The sequence below is a fragment of the Loxodonta africana genome, chromosome 5 (genome assembly GCF_030014295.1).
Source record: "Loxodonta africana isolate mLoxAfr1 chromosome 5, mLoxAfr1.hap2, whole genome shotgun sequence".
NCBI classification, from domain to species: domain Eukaryota; kingdom Metazoa; phylum Chordata; class Mammalia; order Proboscidea; family Elephantidae; genus Loxodonta; species Loxodonta africana.
In genome coordinates, this window is record NC_087346.1 from 67,030,007 (window position 1) to 67,045,353 (window position 15,347).

Sequence of the window (15,347 nt, forward strand, 5' to 3'; positions counted from 1 at the left end):
ATTCTAAATCTGGGATCAAGTCTATCCCTAATTCACGTTTTCCTTTTAGGAAAGAGGCTATTGACGTGCCTAATATTGACATTCAAGTACATATAAAGAGGAATTAGAGAGTGACATTTTCCAAAGGCAACAACGATTAAAGCAGATTACAGGCCTATTTGTCTTAGCTTGTAAACTTTGGCACAAGCAGTCCTTTGATAACGGTGCGTTACACTTTGTTCAGTAACTTAAACAGATATTTACAACCCCATTTTCTCTTGGCATCTCTGATTTAGAGGCTGGAAAATGAAATAGTTCTCCCACTTCCTTTACAGTCAGGGATGGCCCTGTAGCATTGTACTGGCCAAGGAGTCTTCTGGAGCCTCTAGGAAGGTTTATTTTTCTTGATGAAAGGGAAAACACAGCTGGAATTGCCAATCACTGCTTTTTCCTGTATTGAACTTGTAGTTCCGCACCAGGGACAGGCTAAAAGATTCACAGAGGTGCTAGGGCTGAAATCATTGAACCACTGACCCAATACTGGCAGCAACTTCCCTCAATTTTTTTTTTTTTTAATGTGAGAAACGTAAGTTTTTATTTGGTTAAGCCACTGTTCACTAGGTTTTCTGTTACTTGCAGCCATACATAATTCTAACCCATTCGATGGTGATAATGATACTGAAGATATCCTAGCATTTTAACAACAGGGCTTGAAAACTAGTTACGCATAGAGAATATTAACTCTTTTTCTGTGGAGTTCTTTAAAAACAAATGTGATACTCATCTGTCTGGAATGTTCCAATTCAACTTCCACGTACACTATAAATGAGAACCAAACTTCCAACATTTGGTTTTATGTAATAATAAGAAACAGCCAAGCATTCTTTTCCTAAACCTCTCAGAATTTCTTTTTCGCTGACAACTCAGGGAAGTGATATAGGAATGGGTAGGTTTTTTTTTAGGTAAGTACTCTGGTGTCCCCCTTTTTTTTTTTTCGCTCTTGTACATCCAGGCTTACATTTATGATAAGAATTTACTTAGGAGGTGTAAAAGGAAACAAAAAGTCAAAATTTTAACATCCTCCCATTTCTTGAGTAGCTATTATGTACTAAACCCTTTCCATATATTTTCTCATCAAAAAAAAAAAAAATTTTTTTTTTTTTTATATATAACTAATATTGCTAGCTATTTTTTATTGTTAACTATTGTGGTAGCTATTGTTCTCCCTATCTTATATATGAGAAAATCAAGGCGCAGAAAAGTTAAACAAACTGTCAAAGGTTACACAGCACCAAGACCACATCCAGGTTGATTAGGCTTTAAAACCTACGCTCATTCCTGCACACAAGCTTTATTCCTCTATATTTAATCACAGTTATCAGGAGTCCTCATTTTCTTATAATTTAAAATTTAGCAATTTTAAAAATAAAGTAAAATAGCATATGTTTTCTGGGCTTTAAAGAATGATAATAGCTAACTTGTACTTATGTGCGTGAGGCATGGATACAAGCAATTTTCAGGCATTTATCTCACTTAAGACTCATAGCACCATATGAGGTAGGCATCACCATCATTCGCATTTTACCAACGACGGGAATGAAACACAGAAAAGCTAAGTTACTTGCATAAGGTCACGTAGCTAATAAATAGTGGAGTGAGGACTTGTTCAAGACTGTTTGATGTCAGAGCCATTCTGTATCCATCACAGACTACTGTGTAGCACGCGTTAGAGTTGAAAATTGAGCTAGAGGTTGAAAGCTGCCACTTACTAGCTTTCTGACCTCAATTCCTGTCACCACACTAGGAGGCGCAATTTATGCTGAGAAAATGTAAATTTGTGGAAAGGAAAAGGAAGAAATTCTGGAGCTTCAGTAAGCATGTAGCCCAAGGAAATGACTTCCTTTATATAAAGAAGAATGCCTTTTTTAGCAATGGTAACAGATAAGAATGTTAAAGCACCTAGACAATATTCACATATCTTTAGAAATTTCTCTGGGCATAAATGATAGCTTTCTGCTTTAGCACTGATCTTGCAAAGAATCAGTGAAAGAGTACACTGGATGTATACTTCCCATACCCATCAAGTCAATTCTGACCATAGTGATGTTGGTGGTGCAGTGGTTACACACTCAGCTGCTATTCAGAAGGTCAGCGGTTGGATTCTACCAGCTACTCCAAGGGAAAAAGATGTGGCAGTCTACTTTCATAAAGATTACAGCTTTGGAAACCCTATGAGGCAGTTCTACTCCATCCTGTAGGTTCACTGTGAGTTGGAATCGCCTCAACAGTAATGGGTATGCTTCCCACTCTATAGCATTGGAAATAGGGTGTTGGGATAATGTTTCTGACTTACAGTAGTAGGTGTGAGTTAACCTCCTGCACCATAATGTTCTTTGTGAGGAACGTTACTGAAGGGTGAAACAAATTATAGGAATAAAAAAGCTGCTTTATTTAGAATTCTCCTTTAGAATTCTCCCCAAGGGAGCAGTGAAACTTCAATTTTGAAATGTAACAAGAAAGCATAAAGGTCACGTGCTATCCCCTGATAGCTGCATGAGGAAAGGGCAAGTTGATTAGTAGATCATTAACAAGAATACTCCTTGTGGTGTGGCTCATACGAACACTCCCAGCCATGTCCATTTATTTTCCTAGTGAGGTTTCATTCTCCCTGACAAAATCGTTCCCAGGATTTCTGGGTGATGATGGTATGTCATGCTTGCTTCCCTTGAAGTACACTGATGGTGCCGTAATGCATCATCCAGGACAAGCCTTTTCATTGGACTGAGACAGTAAATCACACAGGCGAATTTATTATACCTGTGGGAGGCTGTTTCAACTGGACAAAGAGAGAAATCTAAAATCCTTCAGGGTTTGTGGGGTACCTCCTTTAAATGTGATATACACACACAAGAGTTTACAGCAGCCTGTAAAGTTAGTATCGTGGCCAGATAAATATGGGCAAATTCCATCTATCCTAAAACAGGAATAAACAAGCAAATACAAAGCCAAAACTTCTTTGACCCTCAGGACCCTGTGACTACTTATCTAATCCTTTTGCTCCTTGATTCCCAGTTAAGTGTAACTCTGCCTACATTTTATCTCTTTTCATCCTAAGGCACTTTGGCCCCTGACCCCATCACTCCATTAAAAGGGCTTTTTCTATACTAACCAACAACTTCATAATTGCCAAATCATTGATGGCCAAATTTATTATTCTATTATAGTACTTTATGCCTCACCTCTTTAAAACTATCAATCTCACTCTTACTGACACTTCCCACATGCTATGTGATTCTGGCCTCTCAAGATCTTTTTCTCAGTCTCTTTCTTGACCATGCTACCCAAATCCTTCTCATAATTTTGGATAGTCCTCTAGGTTCTATCCTCAACTTTACTTTCACCTTCCTTGATACAATTACACTGATGGATCCCATCTAATCTCACTGTATATCAATTACTTCCAGATTTGTATCTCAATCTGGACTATTCTTATGATCCCTAGCATTGGATTTCTAAGTATCTGTTAGACATTTTGGTGACATCATGTGTATCAGAGTAGAACTGCACTCCACAGGGTTTTTAATGGCTGATTCTTCATAAGTAGATTGCCTGGCTTTTCTTCCAAGGTGCCTCCGGATGGACTTGAACCACCAACCTTTCAGTTAGCAGCTGAATGCGTTAATTGTTCATACAACCCAAAGACCAAGGACACCATGTTTATTTATTTATTTTATTAGACCTCTTAACATGGCGACTGGTTTTATTTCATTTTATTTTTATTATACCTCTTAACGGGGACGTCACAAAGCTTTTTCAAAGTCAATTTCTAAAACTAGGTCACTTTTTCTTCAAAAAACTGTTCTACTTCCTGTAATCTTGACTTTTCAGTTATCCGCCCAAATCATTTAAGCACCAACTGAGAGTCAACATAAAATCTTCTTTCCATCACTCCCCTTCTTTAATCACCATTTCAGCCATCTCCAAACTCATTGCCATTGTATTAGGTTGCTGTTGTTGTTAGGTGCCATCGAGTCTGTTCTGACTCTTAGTGACTCTACGTACAACAGAACAAAACACTGTCTGTCTGGTTCTGCACAGTCTTCACAACCATTATTATGGTTGAACCCACTGCTGCAGCCACTGTGTCAATCTATCTCCCTGAAGATCTTCCTCTTTTATGCTGACCCTCTACTGGACCAAGCTTGATGTCCTTCTCCAGGGACTGATTATTCCTGGTAACATGGCCAAAGCATGTGAGATGCAGTCTCACCATCCTTGCTTCTAAGGAGCATTCTGGCTGTACTTCTTCCATGACAGATTTGTTTGTTCTTTTGGCAGTCCATGGTATATTCAATATTCTTTGCCAACACCATAATTCAAAGGTGTCAATTCTTCTTCGGTCTTCCTTATTTATTGTCCAGCTTCCACATGCGTATGAGGTAACTGAAAACACCATGGGTTGGTGAACCTTAGTCCTCAAGGCGACATCTTTGCTTTTTAACACTTTGAAGAGGTCTTTTGCAGTAGATTTGCCCAATGCAATGCTTCGTTTGATTTCTTAACTGCTGCTTTCATGGGTGTTAATTGTGGATCTAAGTAAAATGAAATCTTTGACAACTTCAATCTTTTCTTTGTTTATTATGATGTTCTTATTGGTCCAGTCATGAGGATTTGTTTTCTTCATGTTGAGGTGTAATCCATACTGAAGTCTGTGGTCTTTGATCTTCATCAGTAAGGGCTTCAAGTCCTCTTCACTTTCAGCAAGCAAGGTTGTGTCCATGATGTAGGTTGTTAATGAGTCTTCCTCCAATCCTGATGCCCCGTTCTTCTTCAAATACTCCAGATTCTTGGATTATTTGCTTAGCATACAGTTTGGATAAGTATGGTGAAAGGATACAACCCTGATACAAATCTTTTCTGACTTTAAACCACACAGTATTCCCTTGATCTGTTTGAATGGTTGCCTCTTGGTCTATATACAGGTTCCTCATGAGTGCAATTAAGTATTCTGAAATTCACATTCTTCCAAATGTTATCCATAATTTGTTCTGATTCACACAGCAGAATGCCTTTGCATAGTCAATAAAACACACGTAAACATCTTTCTGGAATTCTCTGCGTTCAGCCAGGATCCATCTGACATTAGCAATGATATCCCTCATTCCAGGTCCTCCTTTGAATCCGGCGTGAATTTCTGGCAGTTCCCTGTCCATGTACTGCTGCAGCCACTTTTGAATGATCTTCAGCAAAATTTTACTTGCATGTGATATTAATGATATCATTCAATAATTTCTGCATTTGTTTGGATCACCTTTCTTAGGAATAGGCATAAATATGGATCTCTTTCAGTTGGTTAGGTAGGTAGCTGTCTTCCAAATTTCTTGGCATGGACAAGCGAGCTCTTCCAGCATTGCATACCTTTGTTGAAACATCTCAGTTAGTGTTCCGTCAATTCCTGGAGCCTTGTTTCTCGATAATGCCTTCAGTGCAGTTTGGACTCCTTTCTTCAGTACCATCGGCTCATGATCATAGGCTACTTCCTAAAATGGCTGAACATTGAACAATTCTTTTTACAGTGACTTGTGTATTCCTTCCATGTTCTTTTTCCTGTGTCCTTTAATATTTAATATTTTCTCTGTAGAATCCTTCACTATTACAACTGGAGGCTTGAATTTTTTCTTCAGTTCTTTCAGCTTGAGAAATGCCAAGCATGTTCTTCCCTTTTGGTTTTCTGATTTCAGGTCTTTGCACATGTCATTATATTAGTTTGTCCCCTCTGGCTGCCCTTTGAGATCTTCTGTTCAACTCTTTTACTTCGTCATTTCTTCCATTAGCTTTAACTACTTGAAGTTCAAGAGCAAGTTTCAGGGTCTCTTTTGTCATCTACTCTGGTCTTTTCTTTCTTTCTTGTCTTTTTAATGACCTCTTGCCTTCTTCATGTATGATGTCCCTGATGTCATTCCACAACTGGTCTTCGGTTAGTGTTCAATGAGTCAAATCTATTCTTCAGATGATCTCTAAATCCAGATGGAATACACTGAAGGTCATACTTTGGCTCTCGTGGACTTGTTCTAATTTTCTTCAGCTTTATCTTGAATGTGCACATAAGCAATTGGTGGTCTGTTTTGCAGTTGATCCCTGGCCTTGTTATGACTGATAACATTGAGCCTTCCTATCATCTCTTTCCACAGATGTAGTCAATTTGATTCCAGTGTATCTTGTCCGGTGAGGTCCATATATACAGTCACCGTTTATGTTGTTGAGAACACGCGTTCGTAGTGAAGAAGTTGCTGGTTTTGCAAAATTCTATCATGTGATCTCTGGGATCATTTCCATTACCATATTTTCCAACTACTTATCCTCCTTCACCCCCAACTTTTGCATTCCAGTCACCAGTATTTATCAATCCATCTTGATTGCACATTTGATCAATTTCAGACTGCAGAAGTTGGTAAAAATCTTCAATTTCTTCATTTTTGGCCTTAGTGGTTGGTGCATACATTTGAAAAATAGTATTAACTGGTCTTCTTTGTAGGTATATGGATATTATTCTATCACTGACAGTGTTGTACTTCAGGATAGATCATGAAATGTTCTTTTTGACAATGAACTCAATGCCATTCCTCTTCAAGGTGTCACTCCCGACATAGTAGACCACATGATTGTCCAATTCAAAATGACCTGCATGAGTCCATTTCAGCTCACTAATGCCTAGGATATCCATCTTTATGTAGTCCATTTTATTTTTGATGACTTTCAAATTTCCTAGATTCATACTTTGTATATTCCACATTCTGATTATTAGTGGATGTTTATAGCTGTTTCTTCTAAATTTGAGTAATGCCATATCAGCAAATGAAGGTCCTGAAAGCTTGACTGCATCCATGTCATTAAGGTCAACTCTACTTTGAAGAGGCAGCTCTTCCCCAGTCGTCTTTTGAGCGCCTTCCAACCTGAGGGGGTCATCTTCTGGCACTGTATCAGACAATGTTCCACTTCTATTCATAAAGTTTTTACTGGCTAATTCTTTTCAGAAGCAGATGGTGAGGTCCTTCTTCTTAGTCTGTGTTAGTCTGGAAGCTCAGCTGAAACCTGTCCGCCATGGGTGACCCTGTTGGTATTTGAATACCAGTGGCATAGCTTCCAGCATCATGGCAACATGCAAATCCCCACAGTATGACAAACTGGCAGATACATGGGGGTTATATTAGGTTATATTAACTTTACATTAGGTTAGATTCTCAATACTTCTTCCACGGATATTTTTAAGGGCAGAGTGCCAATCCACACAAGTGCTACTTTAGTGATCTTCATAATATTTAATGTCTATTTAGTACAAATTAAATACATTCAATATTTAAATCAGACCATGCTGCTCATCTGATTCACATCTTCTAAGAGTACCCACTTGCCAAACTCTTTTTCATGACTGCAATCCTCCACAATCTGATCTCTGCCTATTCATTCACCATTCAATCAATAAATGTTTAGGCAGTGCCCATTATGTGCGACAGCACTGGCCCCTTCCTTACAAACACAAAAGCTTTCTAAATATACTTTTTTGTATTTATAACTATTTGTTATTTCCTAAATTAGCATTCTTTATCATGTCTTCATGCCTCCTTCTGAAAGATCCTACCTTCATGAGTCAGCCTGGGAAACCTTATCCTAAAAGATACAACTCACATCTCTTACGTTACGTCTTTACTGACATCCTGGCCCCTACCCTACCCTACTCAGAGCTTGATAAGTTCTTATTTGAATCCTTAACACAATGCTTTATAAGTATTTATTTAGATCCCTATCTTTACTGGACTATTGCCCTACTAGTCAAAGAAAGAATTGCGCTTTTACAATTAATATAATAAAAAAATCTATATACAACTATATATTTAAATATATATTTATATTATGTATAAGATATGTACAATCATATACATATATATGTATCAGAATCAACTCTCTGGCAACGGGTTTGGTTTTGGTTTTATATGTAGATAGATTGTTAGATATATATAGATATATAAAGGAGCCCTGTTTGACACAATAGTTAAACTCTGGGCTGCTAACTGAAAAGTCAATAGTTGGGACCCATCACAGGATCCATAGGAGAAAACACCTGGCAATCTGCTCCTATAAAGGTTGCAGCCTAAGAAATCCTGTGGGGCAGTTCTACTCTGTCATATAGGATTGTTATGTGAGTCAAAATCGACTCGACGGCACATAACACATGTATATATGTGTGTGTGTGTATGTGTATACACACATATACTATATAGATACATAAGCTTCAGAGAGGTTTGGGTAAATTTTCTGAGGTATCACAGACATAGAGGAGAACCGGGATTGGTCCCAAGTCTGAAGGACTCCAAGGCTCATACTCTATTCTACTATATCTAAAACTTTACTTACATTCTTGGAACCTACTACCAAAATGGGTAAGCAATGAGTGCTCCACAAACATGTGTGGAAAAAATGTATTTCTAAAAACCAAATAAGGACACAGGATCAAGATGTTAGGAGACTGTTTGAGGACACACATCTAGAAAGTACAAAGCTAGGATACATCAACACAGAACCATATGATTTTAAAAGTCTTGCTTTTTCCACTGTCCTGTTAATTCAGTTGAGAAATATTTTTCATAGGTATGCTGACCACTCTCTCAGGGAGAAAATGCCTTTTCTTCCAAGGACGAAACATGGTTTTGTGTAGTTCAGGTTGATTAACACCTTTCCAGATGAGCTCACAGTCACTCTTGTTCATGTGCTCCTAGCACTTCATACATAATTTTGTTTAGTTCTTATTACTGAGTAAGTTAATATTTTTCTTCTTGCCCAAAGAGTCTGTGAGCTTGTAGATTCAAAGCAACCTGTTTTGTTTCCCTTCTCATCCCCAGCACCACTTGGTAGATGCAGCCAACATTGATATGTGAATTAATGATCTGTTCATTTATAGCACAGCTTAAAACTGTATGGATTTAAATAGCAGTATTCTGTTGGATAAATTTTCCTGAAATGTAATTTTAGCTTGCACAGTATGGAATAGAACTTAAATATATTGTTATGGAATAATACTTAAATGTTGGTCTTAGCCACCAACATTATGAAAGCATTTTACTTTGATTCATTATTGCCTTTGGACTAGCAGAAAAAGTAACACGGTACGTCATCAGTTTGCAATTAACCTAAATCTTTCATTAAATAGACCTGTGGCCATTCTTCACTTTGTGAAGAAATAAACATTTTTTTAACCACAAATGTATATTACTACTACCATGAATTGCCGTAGAGTTGATTTCAACTCATAGTGGCCCATGTGTTTCAGAGTAGAGCTGCTCCATGGCGTTTTCAATGGCTGTGACTTCTCAGAAATAGATTTCCAGGCCTTTCTTCCAAGGCACCTCTGGGTGGATTCAAACCACCAACCTCTCAGTTAGTAGCTGACTCCTTAACCATTTGCACCAATGGGGACTCCACAAATGTGTACGAAGCACTTCAAAATGGCTGTGAGGATAAGGTGGCCAAGAGGCAGCATATATGAATGTAAGAGCCATAAAGACAATAATAGATAAACAGAGAAGGCTTGATGAAGACATGACAGCCGATAATGCCTTGAAGAAAGCATAAAACTTGAATAGATAATGGAGGAGAGAGAATAGACCTTACTTATTGGCAGGGGCAATTAAATGAACAAAGCAAAGAGGTCATGTAAGAGATGTGCTTAGAAAGAAATAGTGCAACAGTCTGGGGACTCAGGGGTTTACATTCTGTGGAATAGGTTAGAAGGCCCTGATGATAACACAAAAAGTTAGAACTCCCTCCGGTGGGCAACGAGACTCACCATTTGTTGGGCTGTGGAAAGATGCTCAATGGCACTGTTTTAGAAATACAGATGGGGCAATGGTTTACAAGGTGACTTGTGTGTTGTAGGAATTTGTGAAGAATATTGGGAGTAGAAATAGTTGAGTCTGGGTGCTGTCTCAAAGAATCGCTAAGAAGGTTAACAGAAGTTGCATGCAAGAAACAATAAAGGCACAGAAGACTAAGGTGGCTGAAATAGAAATAAAAATGAAAGTATGTAAAGAAGAAAGAATCAATGGTTCACAACCATTAAGGGGTTATAGTGTAGGAAAGGCCACAGTGGAAACAGTGATGACTTATCTCCAAGAAGGAGTCCTAGTGGCACAGTGGTTAACAGCTCGGCTGCTAAGCAAAATGTTGGTGGTTCGAGCCCACCAGCCACTCTCTACCCTGTCCTGTAAGGTTGCTATGAGTCAGGATTGACTCGACAGCAATAGTTTTTTTTTTTTTTTAATTTCCCAGAAAGTCTAAACTCAGGAAAGAATGAGTTAAAGTCAAGTTTAAACTTTTACTTCAAATGTATGCCCTGTCATCACAACAATTTTAAACCATCTAGCCTGTGATGACTACAAATGAACAGTGCTGATCAGGGCCCAAAGTGTTATGCACTGCCAAGTTACCAAAGTTGCCAAGTGGTGATCCCTATATTGCTCAGTATTATAGAGGTAAAAAAGTTATAGTTTTAAATTTTGGAGAAAAAAATAATCAACAGAGTAAAAGTACATTGTAATCTTTATTTCACCAAAAAATAAATCCCAAATCTACAATCCTCAGCTTCCTGCTTAGTGGATGTTTCTTGGTTCTCAGTTTTTAAAAACCACTGGGAAAACATTTTCAGTGGCCTTGATTAGAAGCGAAACAAAGGGAGAGAGATGAAAAGGGCAGTAAAGGCCAGAAGAGGTCTGGAAGAGAAAGGAGCTCTGAGAGGTTAGTTTCAGCTTTCACAGCATGCAAGCTCTAATATCAGCAGGCCCTGGAAACTTTTACTCCACGCGGCACTTCATTCTGATGGCATTTTTAAAGCGCCGAGTCCTCTCTTCTGTTGGCCCACCATTGACAACAGTGAAAAATATGTTTGAAATATGGGTCAGCACAAGCAGACACGTCAACATTTTTTTACTTCTGGCTGCTTTTCCTTACTTTCCGCATTCTCTTTCTTGCTTTCATTGAAATGACTTAAGCTGATGCTCTCCAACAGGCTTGGGAGAAAAACTCAGAGACACAAATCCACTTCTTGAAATACTTGAGGACCCAAGAGCTTAACTAAAGCACAAGAGCACACACTCGTCTTAAGGTGGCATGGTTTCTGAGCCCAGCATTGAAAGAGACGTTCTTTCTTTTCAGCACCACACCTTAAATAAAGATGTAAACACCCTCCGCTCCATGCAGCAGCTGACATGAATGCTTAGTGCAGCACAGAAACGGCCCAGCCACAGCAGCGGCGGTGGTGGCCCCAGCAGCTGCACATGTCTCCTGGAGCTGGACTGCATAACTGTGGCCACGCAGCCTCTGAACAGGGAGAGGCTGGTGCGTGGTTCCAGAGAAGAGGAAAGGTAACTTAGAACAGCTGCTGCTTCCTGCACCTCTTCTCCTGTATGCATGCTTCTGACAGAAACCAGAACACGGGTTCGTCAATTAAAAACTCTGTTAATCCTTTACTCAAATGCAGAACATTCCCCAAATTACTAAGGCTTTGCAGAGGAAAGGACAACACTTCAAAAATAGCCTACAGGAGATGATAGATGGAAGCTCTTCCCAACCCCTGTGGTTGCCATTTGCCAGCCCATGGAAATTTTCTTAGCAGGCACTGCCTTCCCCTACTTTTAAGGAGGAAGGGAAAAGGGGATGATCAACAGCAGTGTCAGCCGGAATTCTTGCAGCTAGCTACACTCCACTACCATACTCCACAATTGGAGGAGGGAAGGTAACAACTGCCTTGTTCTGTGCTACAAAGATACATTAATTATTCCCCAAACAGCTCACGTTACAAATCAACAGCAAAACCCTCCAAATAACCCTCCAAAGCAGACCCTCTCTACATGTTTGGGGAGAGCCAACTTGGTCGCTTAGGAATGGGAACTAGAAAGTGAGGGAAATGTCCTTTAAGCAATCTGTCCTGAGCCTTCTCTAATTTTGACCATTGTCAATTTCTCTATCAATGGTGTAGTTTTACAGTAACAGTAAAATCACTATACATGCATAAAATATGTGACACGTATCTCTCATTTTTTTATCTTTATGGGTAATATACGCAAATAAATTAACACCTGAATTCCTTGCTAAAAATATATAATGATCAATATATAGCCAGATCTTAACTGCTAAAGGGAAAGACTCAGAAAGAAAAAGGTTTTGTTAAAAAGAAAAAAGTTCCCACTTATTATTTGCTTATTTGATTTTTCTTATTTTTTCTTCTCATTTCCTTGTTGGTTACTAAGTAAAAAAAGAAAATAGCATTAATTAATAAGTAGTAGATAGAAGGAAAAAACTAGATGTTACTCAAATCAGCTGCTGATTAAATTAAAATTATAATGATCTAGTTCCTATTTAGAAAGACATTCCATTGAACTATTTCATTTTAAAGCAAAGGGAAATTTTAAAATATTTTGATACATAAACATTTTCTAAAGACATTTCATTTTACCTGTTATACCCTTTAACTCCCTCACAATAAAACAATTCAGAAATGTCTTGCTTTCCTTTACAGAACCTAAAGTATGTTTCCCATCCTCTATCTCTGATGGCTAACATCTTCGGCTTTTCCCAATGCCTCCTTATGATATATTTAGAAAGTCAAGGTGACTCCTATTTCTAAAATTTCTAGCCAATGTTAATCAATACGGCTGGAAGCCTCCTAAACGGATTCACCACAGATAACCTGATTATCACAATTTTCTCAGCAGGGAAGAAGAGGCAAGCGAGCACAGGCAGCCAGAACCCAAACCGATGTAATTAATGTCAGCACAGAACAGTCATTTGCAAGGGACCCACTTCAAGGGGTTACAACATGGCTGCTTGATTTGGGTCCAAAGTCCCCTTGGCCCCTCCTCTCAGGATGGGCAGCCAGACTTGTTTAGTTCCCCACCAGTCAAGGTGATCCCTATAGGACCTCCGTTCCTTAAGCCCCTCCTACTGAGTCCATTCACCGACAGTAATAAACAGATCAATATGGGGGGCGGGAGGACGTAGAAAAAACGGTAGAGACAAGCAAGGGCACATACAAATCGCTCTCGTACAGTTCTGAGCTCATGGTTTGCAAATCCTCTTTTTATCTGAGCATAAAATGGCCTTAAAACATAAGAGATATATGTGTATTATTTAAAACAGATATTAGCATATTATCTACCTACCTTTTCGAAAACTAAAACACCTTTTGATTCTTCGGTATGTAGTTTTGGGGATGAAAGGACTTGACGCCAAGGCACCTGAGGGGCGTCCCCCAGTATTTCGATCTTCAGGCATCATACAGACCCAAAGTTCTGAACCAGTTTCAGGCTTCCTTTACAACCTGGCTCCGTGCAATACCCTACAGCCACTCCTTCTCATGTTTGTTTATTTGTTAGGTTTGAAGTGCTGATTCCTAGAACTCAAAGGTTTGATCGTCCAGGTCCTGCGTTAGGGAAAGATCATCACCTCTCATTTACTCCTTTTTGGCAATAACTTCTTTTCTCTTGCCTAATCCAGGGAATTTCTAAGGTAGTTTTTAAGTTTCTGCAGATCTCGAAAAGTCACAGCAAAAAGGCTTGCAGCAAGCAAACTACACCTCCCATTCAAACAGCAGGATTTATTATTAAGAACTGTCTTCTCAGCTGGAACTGGGGGGACTGAGATTCCTCTGGAAAGGTCAACAAACAGCTGTGTACAAGGGGAAAGAGGAACAATGACAAAAAAGGCCCCTGAGGAATACTTCAGGACTGTCCTTGCTGGCTCCTTTCATCTGAGCAAAAAGGGAGGAAAATAATGGCACCTTCTTCAGAAAGCATTTCAGGGCACGATAAAGTCTTTTCAAAGGACTCTCCTGTTCCTTTTATAGCACCCCTCAACCTTTGATGCTCTCTGCGGGCTTCTCCCTTTTCCCTTCTGTCTTCAAACTCCCGGGGATCCCGAGGGAACAACCAGGTCAGAACAGCCGAGTGCCCACTCCAGGAGACTCCTTGGATCGGCCAGAGAGGCTGCTCTGCAGGGAGCGTCTCCTCCCCCTCCTCCTGCTCCCTCCGCTCCCCTTTTCTCAATGAGAGCCCGGCGGGAGCTGGCAGGGCTGCTGCCGCCCCGTCCCCGCGGCTGTGACTGCGGGTGCCTTCAGTGCCCGCCAGTCACATGCAGCAGGTGCAGTCACCACAATACAAGGGTAGGAGGGAGAATGCCACGGCTGCTGTGTAGACTCGGTTCTTTAGACTTTGCGTTGACTTCCCAGCCGTTGTCTGCTGTGCAGCACTTTTACAGCGACTGGCTCAGCTCCGCCACGAATCAACAGTCCTAAACCATGCCCAAGGGGGTAAAATTTTTATCCCCCTTCCTGCTTTTATTCTCTTCCTATGTAGGGTCGCTAAGAGTCGGAATCGACTCGAGGGCACGGGTTTGGTTTTAGTTTTTTATACAAGATTTGAGAAGCTCTGATTGCGCAGTGGTTAAAGACCCGGACTGCTAACCAAAAGATTGAGGGTTCGAACCCACGACCTGCTCTGGGAGAGAAAGATGTATGAGGAGAGAGACGTTGCCCTGGCAGTCCCATTCCATAAATATTACAGCCTTGAAAACACTATAGCCCTCAGCAACCAATTTGGTTTTGATACAAGATTTATTTTTTTCAGATCCTTTGCTATTGAATTTATTTGTGTGTGTTAATTCAAATGTGCATACTATTAAAACACACACGTGTGTATACAGTATTTGTATATATGCATATGTACACATGGGTGTGTCTGTAAAATAGAAAAATAATTTACATCTAGTTTTTTTTTAAGAGTGCAAGTATAATTACAATCAGTGTGTGTGTGTGTGTGTGTGTGTATCCCAATCTCATTGCTGTCCAGTTAATCCCAACTCTTAGGGACCCTATAGGACAAAGCAGAACTGCTCAATAGGGTTTCCAAGGAGCAGCTGGTGGATTCAAAGTTTTTGGTTAGCAGCCGAGCTCTTAACCTTATGTACGTATATATTTCTCTGGTCATGGTTTAAAAACCAACCCTGTTTTCAATATGCTACCATTCTCTTGAATACTGATTTTCCACCCCAGCCCCCACATCCTCCCAGCTCTTTCAACCCCACTTAATGAACAATTTACTCATTTGGTTAATCATTTATCCACCTGGCTGTTCGATGAACAGATTTTGAATGCTAGTGCTTTAGCCCAAATGACCCCCAAGGCCTCTGCGTTCCTGCCTAGCCATTCAGCAGGAGCTATAAAATTGTGAGGAGTATTAAAAAGGTGCTCCCAGTAGAAGTATCATTACTCTAACTAGTAGGTCCAGATAGTTAATATTTTGTCATTGAAAGGATCATTATTA

At 39.6% G+C, this 15,347-nt stretch overlaps 1 protein-coding gene across 12 annotated transcripts in view; it reads right to left on the reverse strand.

Moving 5' to 3' along the window:
- ARHGAP24 (Rho GTPase activating protein 24) overlaps window positions 1-15,347 on the reverse strand; it is a 574,638-nt gene that overhangs the window by 61,054 nt on the left and 498,237 nt on the right. Inside the window, exon 1 of one of the 12 annotated variants that reach the window (XM_023553283.2) lies at window positions 13,191-14,010. The exons of the other annotated variants lie outside the window; for them this stretch is intronic. Coding sequence (XP_023409051.1) covers window positions 13,191-13,305 — 115 coding nt within the window. The 5' untranslated portion in view covers window positions 13,306-14,010. Of the gene's footprint in view, window positions 1-13,190; window positions 14,011-15,347 lie in introns of those variants that run through there. 12 annotated transcript variants of the gene reach the window in all.